Source organism: Polyodon spathula, chromosome 19 (genome assembly GCF_017654505.1).
Source record: "Polyodon spathula isolate WHYD16114869_AA chromosome 19, ASM1765450v1, whole genome shotgun sequence".
Classification (NCBI taxonomy): domain Eukaryota; kingdom Metazoa; phylum Chordata; class Actinopteri; order Acipenseriformes; family Polyodontidae; genus Polyodon; species Polyodon spathula.
In genome coordinates, this window is record NC_054552.1 from 25,617,532 (window position 1) to 25,631,110 (window position 13,579).

The window sequence follows — 13,579 nt, forward strand, 5'->3', positions numbered from 1 at the left end:
CATGTTTTAAATATACCAAGACAACCCACTCCTGGAGTGTTTGAAGGCACTTTGCTTGTGCAGTGATAGCTGGCAGAAGAGAGCAAATATATTTGCGTGGTGAGGTTATAACTGGCTGAAAACAGTTCAAAGCCACTTGTCCTAATCCTGAAGTTAGTGTATCTTTGTCTGCATTTCGATTCTGACATTTTCTAAATGTTCTTTGTTTCAGGTGGGGCTATGCCATTACTAGCGTATTAGAGGTCCACATCAGGAGGCCCACTCAGATGTGGCTCTGGAGCTCCATCAGAAAGCACAGAGAGCACCTTAGGGCTTACAAAACAGCATACAAAACCAAACTAACACAAAGCAAGTGTGGGGAGGAAACACTGAAGCAACTTCAGGTGAGTTTTAATTAAAAAAAACAAAAAAAACAAAAAAAAACTGGTTAAATCTAAGACAAACATTTAGACAGAAAATCTTGGCCAATTTTATACCGTGTCAGCAAGAAAGATGATGAGAAATACCAACCTACAGTAATTCACTCTGAGGCATAGTAGGCAGTACAGACAGGTATTTCTAGAACACATTGTTTAGTGGTCAACATACATCTGTAGCTAAACTGGGTAATTATTCTTATTTAACTATCTTCTTATATATAACTATATTCTAATATATATATTTTGTAGGTTGCTGTAAGGTATAAACTGATTTCCACTCACAGGTCACAGGGGCATTGAAGCCCTGTACGATATCTTATATGTATTAAAAAGGAGTGTTTGATGAAGACTTTTTGTTGAATCATTTGTCTTGGATATGAATCAACTACTTTTTTCTCTTAGTTGGGCTTGAATAATAACTAGTTTGGGTTATCTCTGGTAAAAAAAGTAATCATAAAAAAAGGTTTTGACTTGTATTTGTTTAGTAGCCAGTAGTTTTAATCTGTATTTGAATCTGCATGTGTCTCTTCCCCTAGGACTTGGAAACGACCCTTGATGTTTTTAATATCACGTTAGCCCGGCAGCAGGCACGTGTGGAGGTTTGCATTCTTCAACCTTTTCAAGGCTAAATGAATTAATGAGTTGATGCTCTCCCCGGGGTTTCTTTACTGTTGTTGGCATTCACTGCGGTTACATGGGCACACAAAGTTATTCAAAGAATGTTTTTTGAAAGTGTTTTTTTTGTTTTTGTTTTGTTTATTAATAAAATACATTTTGATATCCATGAACCTGCTTTCATATTTTTAAAGCTATGGGGAAACTGAGAATCTACACACAGGTAATTAAGATAGTATGCTACTGTAAATCCCTTACTTGACTGTGCTATTGTAAGTGTTGACTGCTTTACCAGTGCTGCTCTTGGCTTAGTTGGTCGTGCTTCCCTAGCTGATGGCTGACTCTTCTTCCCCAGGTGATCAGGTCTGGGCTGAAGATGTTAGGGAAGAAGGCTACACAAAAGGAGAAGCAGGGAGGCGGGTGGTTTGGTGGCTTTTTTGGAAAGAAAGAAGGGAAGAAGAAAGCGCAAGAGGAGGAGTCATCGGCACCTGAGAGTAAGTTGTTGCTGTGTTTTCAGAAATACTGTATATATCGTCCATTTCAGTGGAAAGAGTGACCAGATTGACACCAGCAACAGTCAGAAAAGTATTAAAGAAAGGTTGATGTTAATACGTTTCAGTACAAATGTGTCTGTGCCAGGTTTAGTTTTGTTTAGTAATCATAACGTCAGTTTGGTTTTCTTATTGTACCATGTGTTGCAACACCGTTCCACAATGGGTGAAATGTGCAAAAACAGAAATGTAGAATGTTGAAGCTGGATACTTCCCTTCTGCAATTGATCACTTTGTCTTATTTGGCAACCTTTATTTTTTGTAATTTTTTTTTTTTACTCGTAGAAAAGTCTTAAACTTCAACCTTTGTAAATAGTTCAGAATCCCAAAGACCACACTAATCATGTCTCTCCATTGCTAGTTTGCCAGATCTGTTGAAAATCTCATACCTATGAGCTGTGTTTTACTGGTCCATTGCATATGTCTGTCATGCAGCTGAGGGTTTATGTTGAAACTGAAAAAAAGGTTCTAAGCTGTAGATCCTCTTGGGCTGTCCTTGTTTTTAATATATGGCACCATATACCCCTAATACTGTCTGATCTTCATTGACTCCCAATAGCACATCATTCTGACTCTGCATGGTCTTTTACCAGTTAGCAGTTTTAAGTCATTATTCTCCTACTTGATGCAATACCCTACTACTGCACTGCTTCTTAATAAAGTATCTAAGTTCTGTAAATGTGCAGTATTAGTTTATTACACTTTAGTCTGGAGCCAGAGTGATACACATCAGGACACAGCATGTGTTCTGAAAGCGTGTGCAGTTTGGTATAAGTATTTCACTCCTCCCTTTAGGTTTTGATGAGTTTATGACTGCAGAAGAGAAGGCTAAACTCTACACTGCAATCGGATATAGCGGCAGCTCCCACAATCTCGCTTTGCCCAAAGAGGTTTGCACTTTTTTTTATATATATATATACAAGAATAGATATCTTGACTAATAATTTTTTTCAAAATCATCCCCCATTTAGTGTAATAAATCAGTGTCATCCCAGTGCTCTCTTTGTGTGTTTAGTATGTTGCCAGTATTGTGACCTTTAAGCTGCTAAGCACCTCCATCACTGTGCGAGAGGAGGCCGGTGTTCCAGAGACACTGAAGGTGCAGATGATCTCCTTGAGTACCAGCATCTCCCAGCGGCCAGGAGCACAGGCACTGAAGTGAGTTGAATCTTGCATGCGGATCGTTATAACAGTAATGTTATTTAACATGTAGAGCAGTAGTTCTGGTACATGTCTTTCCTTATTTATTTTATTTTATGTTCCTTTTCAAAATATACAGTATATTGTTATTACTTCAAGGCAGCAGTCACATACAGTATGCTGGTGAAGCCTTGCGGTCTCAGCCCCACTTCAGTACCAGCCCTCAGTATATATTTAGCTGCACATGCTTCCTGCTGAACTGCACAGCTTTCTCTTAACAAAAGTAAAATAATCCTGTCCTAAACATCAGATTAAATCAAGATAGAAAAGGGCTTTTACCAAAAGCTGACCTTTTTATATACGCATGTATGCTCTCAGTATAATATGCCTCATATAGGGCTGAATATTTGCTTATGACCTAACTTGTAATTTTAGTCTATTGTCCTTTTTCAGGAAGTCTGTATAATGATCAAATGAAAACCCTGTTTCGTTAAAATGAATGTTTTGAATTGTAAAATATACATATAAAGTACACACACACACACACACACACACACATATATACATACATACATACATACAGTATACAAAAAACAAACACAAAATTTATTTCTGTATTGATTTGTTTCTGTATTTCTGTTTCCATTAATTATGTGCCTTTTGAGCTGGGCTGAAGAGCCTATGTACTTCAGCTGACTACCCCGCCCCCCCACCTCTTCCATTCAAATGATATGACAATATGACCTGTCAACTCTGCTCAGTTCACTCGTACATTCCCAGAAAAAGACAGAATTCACGCTATCCACTTGCTTCCCACCGTGAACCACAAACCCATATTTATTTTATTTATTAATTAAATGAAAGCAGGGTACTCCTACTCAGAGAGGAGCATTTTTATTCTGCCTGTCCCAATTCTGAACGTGTTTTTCAGAGTGGAAGCTAAGCTGGAACACTGGTATGTAACAGGGCTCCAGCAGAGAGGTGCTGTTCCTTCTCTCATCGCTTCTGTAGGAGATGCCACTTCGTCTTTACTCCATATCCGGTTTGAAACCAACCCAGAGGGTAGCACTGCAGACCAGCTGCTAGTCGTCCAGTCTCAGCCCGTTGAGATTATTTACGATGCCGTAAGTATATCTGGTAACACCCCTGCCCCCCGCCTAGCCCCAACTGCATTTTCATTTCATTTGTAACATGTTTATTGATACTGTGTTATGTACTGTACAGTGCAGCATCTTTTTAACTGTCGTTCCATTATTTATGCACAGTATCCTGTGAACCAGAGCTACTAATTACAAACCACTAATTAGAATATAACTACAGGACATGCAAGTGTTTGAGGAGATACCAAGTGGATAATTTTCTCAATGTTAGGGAGGGATACTAGGGTAGAGACTGGGATTCTCTCCGCTTACACTCCTTGCATCCTTTAGGTATACATTAGCTACTGTATTATGACAAGTGCTTTGGACTTTCCTTTTTATGATCCTGTGTTGTAATAAAAAGATAGTTATGTGCTGCTAAAATAAGTGTTTGATTGAATATACTTGTTCTTCAGGTTTCTTTTATAGGTAAAACAAACACAGCATTGTATTCTATACTGTAGGGGCAGATGTTATGGACAAAACAGTCACTGAGAAATATACATTTTAGGTATGCTGCAAATCCTGTCATGAAAGATCAGTACCAAACAATAAGGAAATGATGATCATTTGGTGTTTTTAGAGAACAGTGATTGGCTTGGCAGAGTTTTTCCAATCGGCCGAAGGGATTGACCTTGAAATGCTGACTTCTGCCACGTTGATGAAGTTGGAAGAAATCAAAGAAAAGACAGCGACAGGTAAACAAGACACAGGGAATCAGAAACCAGCTAGCTGGGGCACAGATGAAAGGGATTTCTAAACTGTACTATTCTTTGATCCCACCACAGACTTTCAAAACATGCAGTGCTTCCCATTTTTATAATTCCTTAGTAATATAATAGCCTGGTTTCTATGTACAGTTTTTTTTTTTTTGGTCTATAGTTTTCAGTTATCAAGGATAACCCACTTTGTAATGTGTAAACCTTAAAGCTAAAGCATTTCAGAAACTTGCTTTGCTTTTATAAATGCTTATTACCTTGATATGATTTTGATTCTGAGAGCAACAACGTGAACCATGTTTTGGTTGTTTTATGTCATATTTTTGGTTGTTTTCTTTTTTATTCCATTGTTTTTGAGGTTAAAATGCCTTTGAATAGTTTCTGCCTACAGTGGGCTATGAATGGGGAATATGGTTTTTAAAACACAAAGGGCTGATGTTACTAATGCACTTGAGATGAGAATATATTTTCAGTGCCTCCAAGCATCTCTCAATTTTTCCGTTACGCCAACCATTGGAAAGAATAATTACGCCAACATTGACAGAATAATATGTCACCTTTTTTTTTTTTTTTTTTTTTTAGGTCTCTCGCATATTATTGAAACGCATAAAGTTCTTGACCTCCAGATCAATTTAAAACCCTCCTACCTCCTTGTGCCGCAAACTGGTTTCTATGATGGAAAATCAAATCTCTTGATTCTGGATTTTGGTAGTTTGCAGGTATGTATATTATAGCAGTTCACTCATTGCAAACCAGGCTACTGCGTCAGATTTTTCTCTGAATGTGAGCTGTATAATATTTCTTTAATTATTGTAAATGTCCCTAAACAGATGAACCAGATATATGCGTAAAGATATTGAGAAACATTTGTCATTGATTTTTTAAATCATGTATCTTTTAGTATTTTCTGAATACTACTGTAGAGCATTTAATAGTTATGAATACCTAAAACATAACAGCAGCCACTCGAACACAATACTGCTCACATGCAGCTTTCTTCACTGAACACGAGAGACTTAGTCGAAATGTTTTTCATTGAATTTTACAAAGTTTTTTTTTTAAATAATAATGACAAAATGTGTATACTCTACCTGTTCTAAAAAAAAATAGAACTTCAAAGGAGTGGTATCCATGGCAAAATAGTAGTCTAATAATAGTAGTGTATGTCACCTTTTTCCCACCCTATTTTAGTATTGCCTTTCAGGTAATTTGGGTTTCCATGTAGTTCCATGTAGTTTTCTCTGAAGGGAAAACGAATGTTCATCTAGTTTTAAAGTGTGCCATGATGAGGGTGTTGTGAGTAATAAAACTGTGGTCTTCCCATTTTAAAGTTTAGACAGGTTGTGTTTATCAGATGTGCAGTTCTGTTATGTATTCTTTTTTTTATACCCCAGTTAAACAGTGTGAATCAAGGTGGGCAGCAGCCACTTTCCCCGAGCTTCAACTCTTTAGAAGAAATCATGGACAGAGCCTATGAAAAGTTTGACTTGGAACTCCAGAGTGTCCAACTTCTTTATTGCAAGTCAGGTAATTTAAAGAAAAAAAAAAGAAAACTTGCAACACCTGGAAAGAATGATAACCAGTGCTTTAAAAATCACCTCTTTTTAGCCTGAGAATCCTTTAGTACTTCTCTTTTTATTAGAGATTCACATATTTTCCTTTGTGTCTGAAACAGTACATTTCCATACAGACCTTTATGTAAATTATATACATTTTTTTCAGATAATAGTGAACGTGGGGAGAAGGAATGCTTGTTATTTATTGCACAGTGCTTAGCGCAGTTAATTTGTTTCTGATTAATCATCAAAGGGATTACAAATGTGCTGCAACTGTTGATTTATTCCAAAATAACCTGTTTCTTCTAGCAAAATAAGTGATTTCGAGTGTCTGTGGGGCTGATATTTTTAGAGTTGCACGTAACTGTCAGCTGTAAAGATGTGTTGCCCCGCGCTTTTGTTATTGTTTTGTTCATAGTAGACAGTACTACCACTGTCACCTGGCCAGGCATTTACTGTAAAGAGATAAAATGAAAAGGAAGCCTGCCCTGGTTCTCTCCAGCTTTAGTACAAGGGTCTTCTAGAATGAGCAGGCCTACTATTTTGTACTTGCTGTGTACCAGTCAGGGTTTGGAGAAAGAAATGCAGCACCTTCAAGGATGTATTTTAAAACGTGAGTACCCTGGGATTAAATATAAATGTTGGTACTGATTTAAAGACATGCTTCGTGTATGGTATATATGCAGTATCTATCTGTATTTGTTAGTTTTATAGTTTTTCACAATTACGCACTTTATGAACCATTTTTTACTTCTCAAAAATAGCCTACATCTTAAATTTGAAAACAGTAGTGATGTGTGTATTAAACTAGCCAACAAAAGACGTGACTATCCGAGTACACAAGCAGCAACGTGACTGACTGCAGAGAAAAGACTATCCAAAATGTTACTGACTGATCTCGAACCATACATGACGTACAGGCAGCCATTTTCAAAGAATCTTCATTAGCTTCCTGAGGAATTCAAGGAGAAGCTTTTACAATTTCAGCATTTCTAACCAACAGTATAGTTTGGACAGATTGGAAATGCTGATTAGACGCCTGTATTTTTCGACATGCCAAGCAATACCACAGTTCACAAATTGGGAGAACAACAGGTGTGAGTAATCACGACTGGAAATGAGAAGCAGCACATAATTGTAATGCTGTGTGTGACAGCAGACTGGAAATGAGAAGCATCACATAACTGTAATGCTGTGTGTGACAGCAGACTGGAAATGAGAAGCAGCGCATAATTGTAATGCTGTGTGTGATAGCAGACTGGAAATGAGAAGCAGCGCATAATTGTAATGTTGTGTGTGATAGCAGACGGCCGCAAAAAGGCCGCTATATGCGTAACTGAGGTTGTGTCTTTGTAAATGCATATTTATTTGATCTTTTAATTTTTCCTCCAATTGAGGGTGAGAGATTTGGTCTGCATCTTAAATTCGAGGGCGTCTTAAATTCAGCAGAATATGATACTCTGTTTCGGGCACGTTTGTTACACCAGCAAATTACCTTGCTAACGATATTAATATGTTCTCTTCAGGAGAGAGTTGGAAAGATGCCTGTCACAAGAAGTCGTCAAAACTACACATTCTTCAGCCCATGGATATTAAGGTGCAGCTGGCTAAGTCAATGGTGGACAAGGATGTCAGAATGGCTAAGTATGGGTTCCTTATCTAATGTTAATGTACGGTTCACCCTTTTCTGTTCTGGTATGCATTGTGAAAGGCACTGACAAAGACTTCTCATTGTAACATTTATACTATTTCATAGACCCCAGTTATCTCTAAAGTAGACCATAATTAGTGCTAATCGGGGTCTGAGAAACGATATGTGTTGTAATCAAAGCTATATATTTGATACGAGTCACATAAGCATGCAACAGAAATGCTGAATTTTCAATTACAGTGCATTTGGTATGTAAAAATGTTACGGCAACATGTTAGGTCAAATTCAAGTAAAGCGATACAAAATCACCCCACATTCTCCATTGTTACTCTGTTATAATCTTTTCAGATTTAAGGTATCAGGAGAACTTCCTCTGTTGCATGTGAGGATGTCAGACCAAAAAATCAAAGAGGTCATGGAGCTGGCTGAAAGCATCCCATTACCACAGAGGCCATCTACCCCGACTGACACAGCTAAGAAGGTTGGGACACTGAATAGGATTCAAATACTGAAAGTCTTTTTGCAATGACTCAAATTTGGTATTTTATTCTTTGCTAAGGTCAGTATTAAGGTGCTTTCACATGAGTTCAGGAGCTGCTATTCACTTCCAGTTGCCTGCTTTTGTACTGTTATGTAGGCTAGAAGTGTCTTTTTAAAGAGTGCCCTCTAGTGGTTTGCCAGTTTGGATCATGTTTCCTTTAGTTTTGCTCGCAATACACTGCTGTGCTCAAGAGAGTGCTGGCGATTTACTAATATAAAGTCACTATGGCTGTTTTTAGCCTGTGTCTAGACAGAAGAGCAGCTCCTTAAATGTCAGACAAAACAAATTACACAGTCTTTAGTCATTTAGCTGTAATAACAACGTGGAATGGTTGCAAACTCCATAGGTAAGGAGACAGTTGAATATGATGCTACTTGCTCTTTGATGTAATAAGTTAATAATTATTAATTATTAATAAAGCACCATGTAGCTGATGCCTCCTATAACTCTTCTTACTATTGTATTTAGTGCTTAATATAGGCACCCTTTGTCTCAAGGAACACCATTGAAATCCCATATAAAACTGAAGACGGCAACCTGTCACAGGGTCACTAACACTCCTCTATTTTTTTTAAAGGTACCATCCATTTCTTTAGCAGATGCTAGAACCAAAGTACGTTTTGAAAAAAGCTTGAATGCCGCCGTGCTACTGGAAGCTGGTGACACAGGTTAGTACATTTCTATTCTTAACACACATTACTGTAACACAAAATAAATCACAGAATTGGACTCAGCCGGGCTATTCAAAGCCTTGTTTTGTGATCAGTTTTAGCAGGTTAGATTAAATCACGCGAGACTTGTTTATAACTGATCTAACATGAAATGCAGGTAAAAAAAAAAAACAGGTATACAGTATTCTCCATAAATTGAGTAGATGATTGTGGTATACAGTATGTTCATGTATGACTCTTGTAGTAAAACCTGCTACAGCTGTAAATTGCATAGGAAGCATACACATTATGTTATTTCCTGTTATGATTGCTATATATAGATTTACTGTAAGAATCTTAAAGGTATGTATCCCTGGGCAAATCAATACATATTGTTATAATAGATTAGTTTAATGGTCAGTTGCATTGGAGTTATGTTTCCTATACTTCTAGAACTCCAGTGTTTAGCAGAGTTATGTTTCCTATACTTCTAGAACTCCAGTGTTTAGCGGAGTTATGTCCCTACACTTCTAGAACGCCAGTGTTTAGCAGAGTTATGTTCCCTATACTTCTAGAACTCCAATGTTTAGTGGAGTTATGTTTCCTAGACCTCTTTCAGGTCTACAGTGTTTAAGAGTCCATGACTCTTTGCAGATTGTGTGTCACTGTACATTTGTAATATATAAAGTGTATTATGATTTACGTTACAGAATCATGTCGTGCTTTTCACTAATTGACGTGGATTCATAATTTTTTATGTTTTTAGGTTGTTCTTTGTGCTGATTGTAGGTTAGGATATCGGTTGCTGATTGAACCTCTAACAGTTTCTTTGTTTCATTGTTAGCTTCCTCAGCATCTGAAGAGGAGATCAGTGGGCACTCCCCAGGCAGACATGATCAACAACTGGCATTACCAGGAGGTGATGCAAAGGTGGAGCTCACTGACCTGCAGCTCAAATTTGAAATTAAAGAGGTAGTTTTTTTTTGTTTTGTTTTTTTTCTTCAATATGGATATAACTTGTGTGTGTGTATATTTATCTGTGTTACATAGAGTGCTTCACAGGGGTCAGTTCTTAGGCAAGTTCTGTTGTCTGTCTACATTGACAATATGATTTGAGGCTGAAATTAGATCTTACATTTATCAATGATATTAAAGTACCTTGTGTTACAGTGCCTTTCGAAAAGCATTATCAAGCATTACGACTACAGTTAAATGCAAAGACAGCATTCAGAATAATTTCTTTGAATAGATGTTGCTATGTACAGTTAAGAACTTTTCTCAGACGGTATCAGCCGATACATCTCTGTACATTTCTGCATCTGCGTTTTCTAACTGTATACACTGGATTTGAATTGAATAGTATTCCATGTTTGTCTCTTTCGTGTGTTTTAGGTACTTGTAGAACTCACACAGCAGGAAAGCCAGGAGACTCTGCTGGCTCTGAACGTTGCTCAGCTGGGAACTGAAGTCAAACTCCGACCTTATGATTTAACAGTTACCTCCTATTTAAAGAAAGTCAACTTGGATTACTGTGAAATAAGAGGTACGACTTAGTAGATACTTGTGATACGATAAGACATTTTAAGGGGAGAAGCAGTATGCAATTGCAAGACAATTGCTATATATATATATATACATACAGTACTGTGCAAAAGTTTTAGGTCGGTGTGAAGAAATGCTGTAAAGTAAGAATGCTTTCAAAAATAGACATCTTAATAGTTTATATTTATCAATTAACAAAATGCAAAGTGAGTGAACAGAAGAAAAATCTAAATCAAATCCATATTTGGTGTGACCACCCTTTGCCTTCAAAACAGCATCAATTCTTCTAGGTACACTTGCACAAAGTCAGGAATTTTGTAGGCATATAGTCAGGTGTATGATTAAACAATTATACCAAACAGGTACTAATGATCATCAATTCAATATGTAAGTTGAAACACAATCATTAACAGAAACAGCTGTGTAGGAGGAATAAAACTGGGTGAGGAACAGCCAAACTCAGCTAACAAGGTGAGGTTGCTGAAGACAGTTTACTGTCAAAAGTCATACACCATGGCAAGACTGAGCACAGCAACCAGACACAAGGTAGTTATGCTGCATCAGCAAGGTCTCTCCCAGGCAGAAATTTCAAGTCAGACAGGGGTTTCCAGATGTGCTGTCCAAGCTCTTTTGAAGAAGCACAAAGAAACGGGCAACGTTGAGGACCGTAGATGCAGTGGTCGGCCAATGAAACTTACTGCAGAAGATGAAATACACATCATGCTTATATCCCTTCACAATCGGAAGATGTCCAGCAATGCCATCAGCTCAGAATTGGCAGAAAACAGTGGGACCCTGGTACACCCATTTAGTGTCCAGAGAAGTCTGGTCAGAAGTGGCCTTTATGGAAGACTTGCGTCCAAAAAGCCATACCTCCGATGTGGAAACAAGGCCAAGCAACTCAACTATGCACGAAAACACAGGAACTGGGGTGCAGAAAAATGGCAGCAGGTGCTCTGGACTGATGAGTCACAATTTGAAATATTTGGCTGTAGCAAAAGGCAGTTTGTTCGCTGAAGGGCTGGAGAGCGGTACACGATTGAGTGTCTGCAGGCAACATTGAAGCATGGTGGAGGTTCCTTGCAGGTTTGGGGCTGCATTTCTGCAAATGGAGTTGGGGATTTGGTCAGAATTAATGGTCTCCTCAATGCTGAGAAGTACAGGCAGATACTTATCCATCATGCAATACCATCAGGGAGGCATCTGATTGGCCCCAAATTTATTCTGCAGCATGACAACGACCCCAAACATACAGCGAAAGTCATTAAGAACTATCTTCAGCGTAAAGGAGAACAAGGTGTCCTGGAAGTGATGGTATAGCCCCCACAGAGCCCTGATCTCAACATCATTGAGTCTGTCTGGGATTACATGAAGAGAGAGAAGCAACTGAGGCTGCCTAAATCCACAGAAGAACTGTGGTTAGTTCTCCAATATGTTTGGGCCAACCTACCTGCCAAGTTCCTTCAAAAACTGTGTGCAAGTGTACCTAGAAGAATTGATGCTGTTTTGAAGGGTGGTCACACCAAATATTGATTTGATGTAGATTTTTCTTCTGTTCACTCACTTTGCATTTTGTTAATTGATAAATATAATCTATTAACATGTCTATTTTTGAAAGCATTCTTACTTTACAGCATTTTTCCACACCTGCCTAAAACTTTTGCACAGTACTGTGTGTGTGTGTGTGTGTGTGTGTGTGTGTGTGTATGTGTATATATATATATATATATATATATATATATATATATATATATATATATATATATGCTGTACTCTGTTGTGTGTAACGTGAGTCGTGCAGCAGATTTTCTGGTTCAAATCTTGGTTATGCTGCAATATTGTAGTGTTTAGCTGGGGACAAAGAGGGAGTGCTGCATTGGCCTTTACTCTCCCAAGGGCTAGGGCAGAAAGAAGGCTGAGGCTGGTTCTCCTCACTCTGCCACAGTGATCTCTACTGGTCAGACCAAAGCATATTAATTTGTAAACTAATATATCATACCAACAGAGCTAGGCTGCCATGCAGTGCACTCCAGAACGAGCATGTAATGTTTCTATGCATATTACTAGACATGAAGCAACAGTTATTTTCATTATGTTTTGAAGTTTGTTCGTGGTGGTGCAATATGTACAGTATCTGTCTGTGGGGGGTGATGCACTGTATAATGTATTACTTGGTGGTTTCAGTAGAGAGAGAAAAAACATGCACACATATACTTAAAAATCACATGATCTAAATTAGACTGCCTTATTGGGTCTGGAGAGTAATGAATAGCCTCTGAAAGTGAGACCTCTAAGCCCACAGTGAAGTTGATTTAGCTCAGACATTAGTGTTTGTCTGAAAGAGATTTATTTCAGTAAAAAGGATCTACCGGAAAGAGCTTGGCAGCTAAAGCCATCCTTAAAATGTGTACTGTTTGTACTGTAAACCTGCTCTCCTCCTAATGAAGCTGAATGCATACAAGCCTGTCATAAACAGACACCAAGGTGTCTTATTTAGAATTCAAAAGGACTGGGCCTGTATGAGAGAGGTACTTATGAGTTGGTTATGATAGCTCCAGGTTGAGCAAACCAGTTTTTTAAGTGGGATTTTCATAGCTAATATAATTATTATCATTAATTCATGTGTATTTTCATTTATTTTGGCCTATTTATAGATATGTCAAAAATAAATCCCTTATAAACTAAACATCCTGTCGTTTCTTTCAGATCGCCAAAATCAGCCTATTCATTTAATTAGTTCTTCAGATAAACCTGGCTCAGACCTTTTGAAAGTAGAATTCATTAAGGTAAGTGTTTTTTTAGAAGCTGTCTTTTGGTTTTCATGTTTCTAATGCATTAAACACACACAGGCCTTGTGTACTGAAGCTGCAACAAACTTGGCAGCTATTTTTTTCAATGTAATAATATCAAGTGAAGACAAATAAGGAAACACCACAACACACATTCTGGATAATGTCTCAGCTGACAGGAATCAAAGAATGGCCATGTGCCATGTGTCTTCCTGAACTCAATTTGAACAATTTATTATATTTTACTTTTTCATGTGATGCCTTGTT

General features: G+C 37.8%; 1 protein-coding gene across 1 annotated transcript in view; it reads left to right on the forward strand.

The window, feature by feature from the left end:
• The window catches only part of LOC121294532 (vacuolar protein sorting-associated protein 13C-like), a 127,837-nt gene that overhangs the window by 59,843 nt on the left and 54,415 nt on the right, over positions 1–13,579 (forward strand). The window contains exons 16-30 of the mRNA XM_041218322.1: positions 212–383; positions 956–1,018; positions 1,390–1,528; positions 2,381–2,475; positions 2,601–2,743; positions 3,657–3,849; positions 4,448–4,562; positions 5,166–5,302; positions 5,978–6,110; positions 7,666–7,783; positions 8,139–8,271; positions 8,909–8,999; positions 9,826–9,953; positions 10,374–10,524; positions 13,230–13,309. Coding sequence (XP_041074256.1) covers positions 212–383; positions 956–1,018; positions 1,390–1,528; positions 2,381–2,475; positions 2,601–2,743; positions 3,657–3,849; positions 4,448–4,562; positions 5,166–5,302; positions 5,978–6,110; positions 7,666–7,783; positions 8,139–8,271; positions 8,909–8,999; positions 9,826–9,953; positions 10,374–10,524; positions 13,230–13,309 — 1,891 coding nt within the window. The remainder of the gene's footprint in view (positions 1–211; positions 384–955; positions 1,019–1,389; positions 1,529–2,380; positions 2,476–2,600; positions 2,744–3,656; positions 3,850–4,447; positions 4,563–5,165; positions 5,303–5,977; positions 6,111–7,665; positions 7,784–8,138; positions 8,272–8,908; positions 9,000–9,825; positions 9,954–10,373; positions 10,525–13,229; positions 13,310–13,579) is intronic.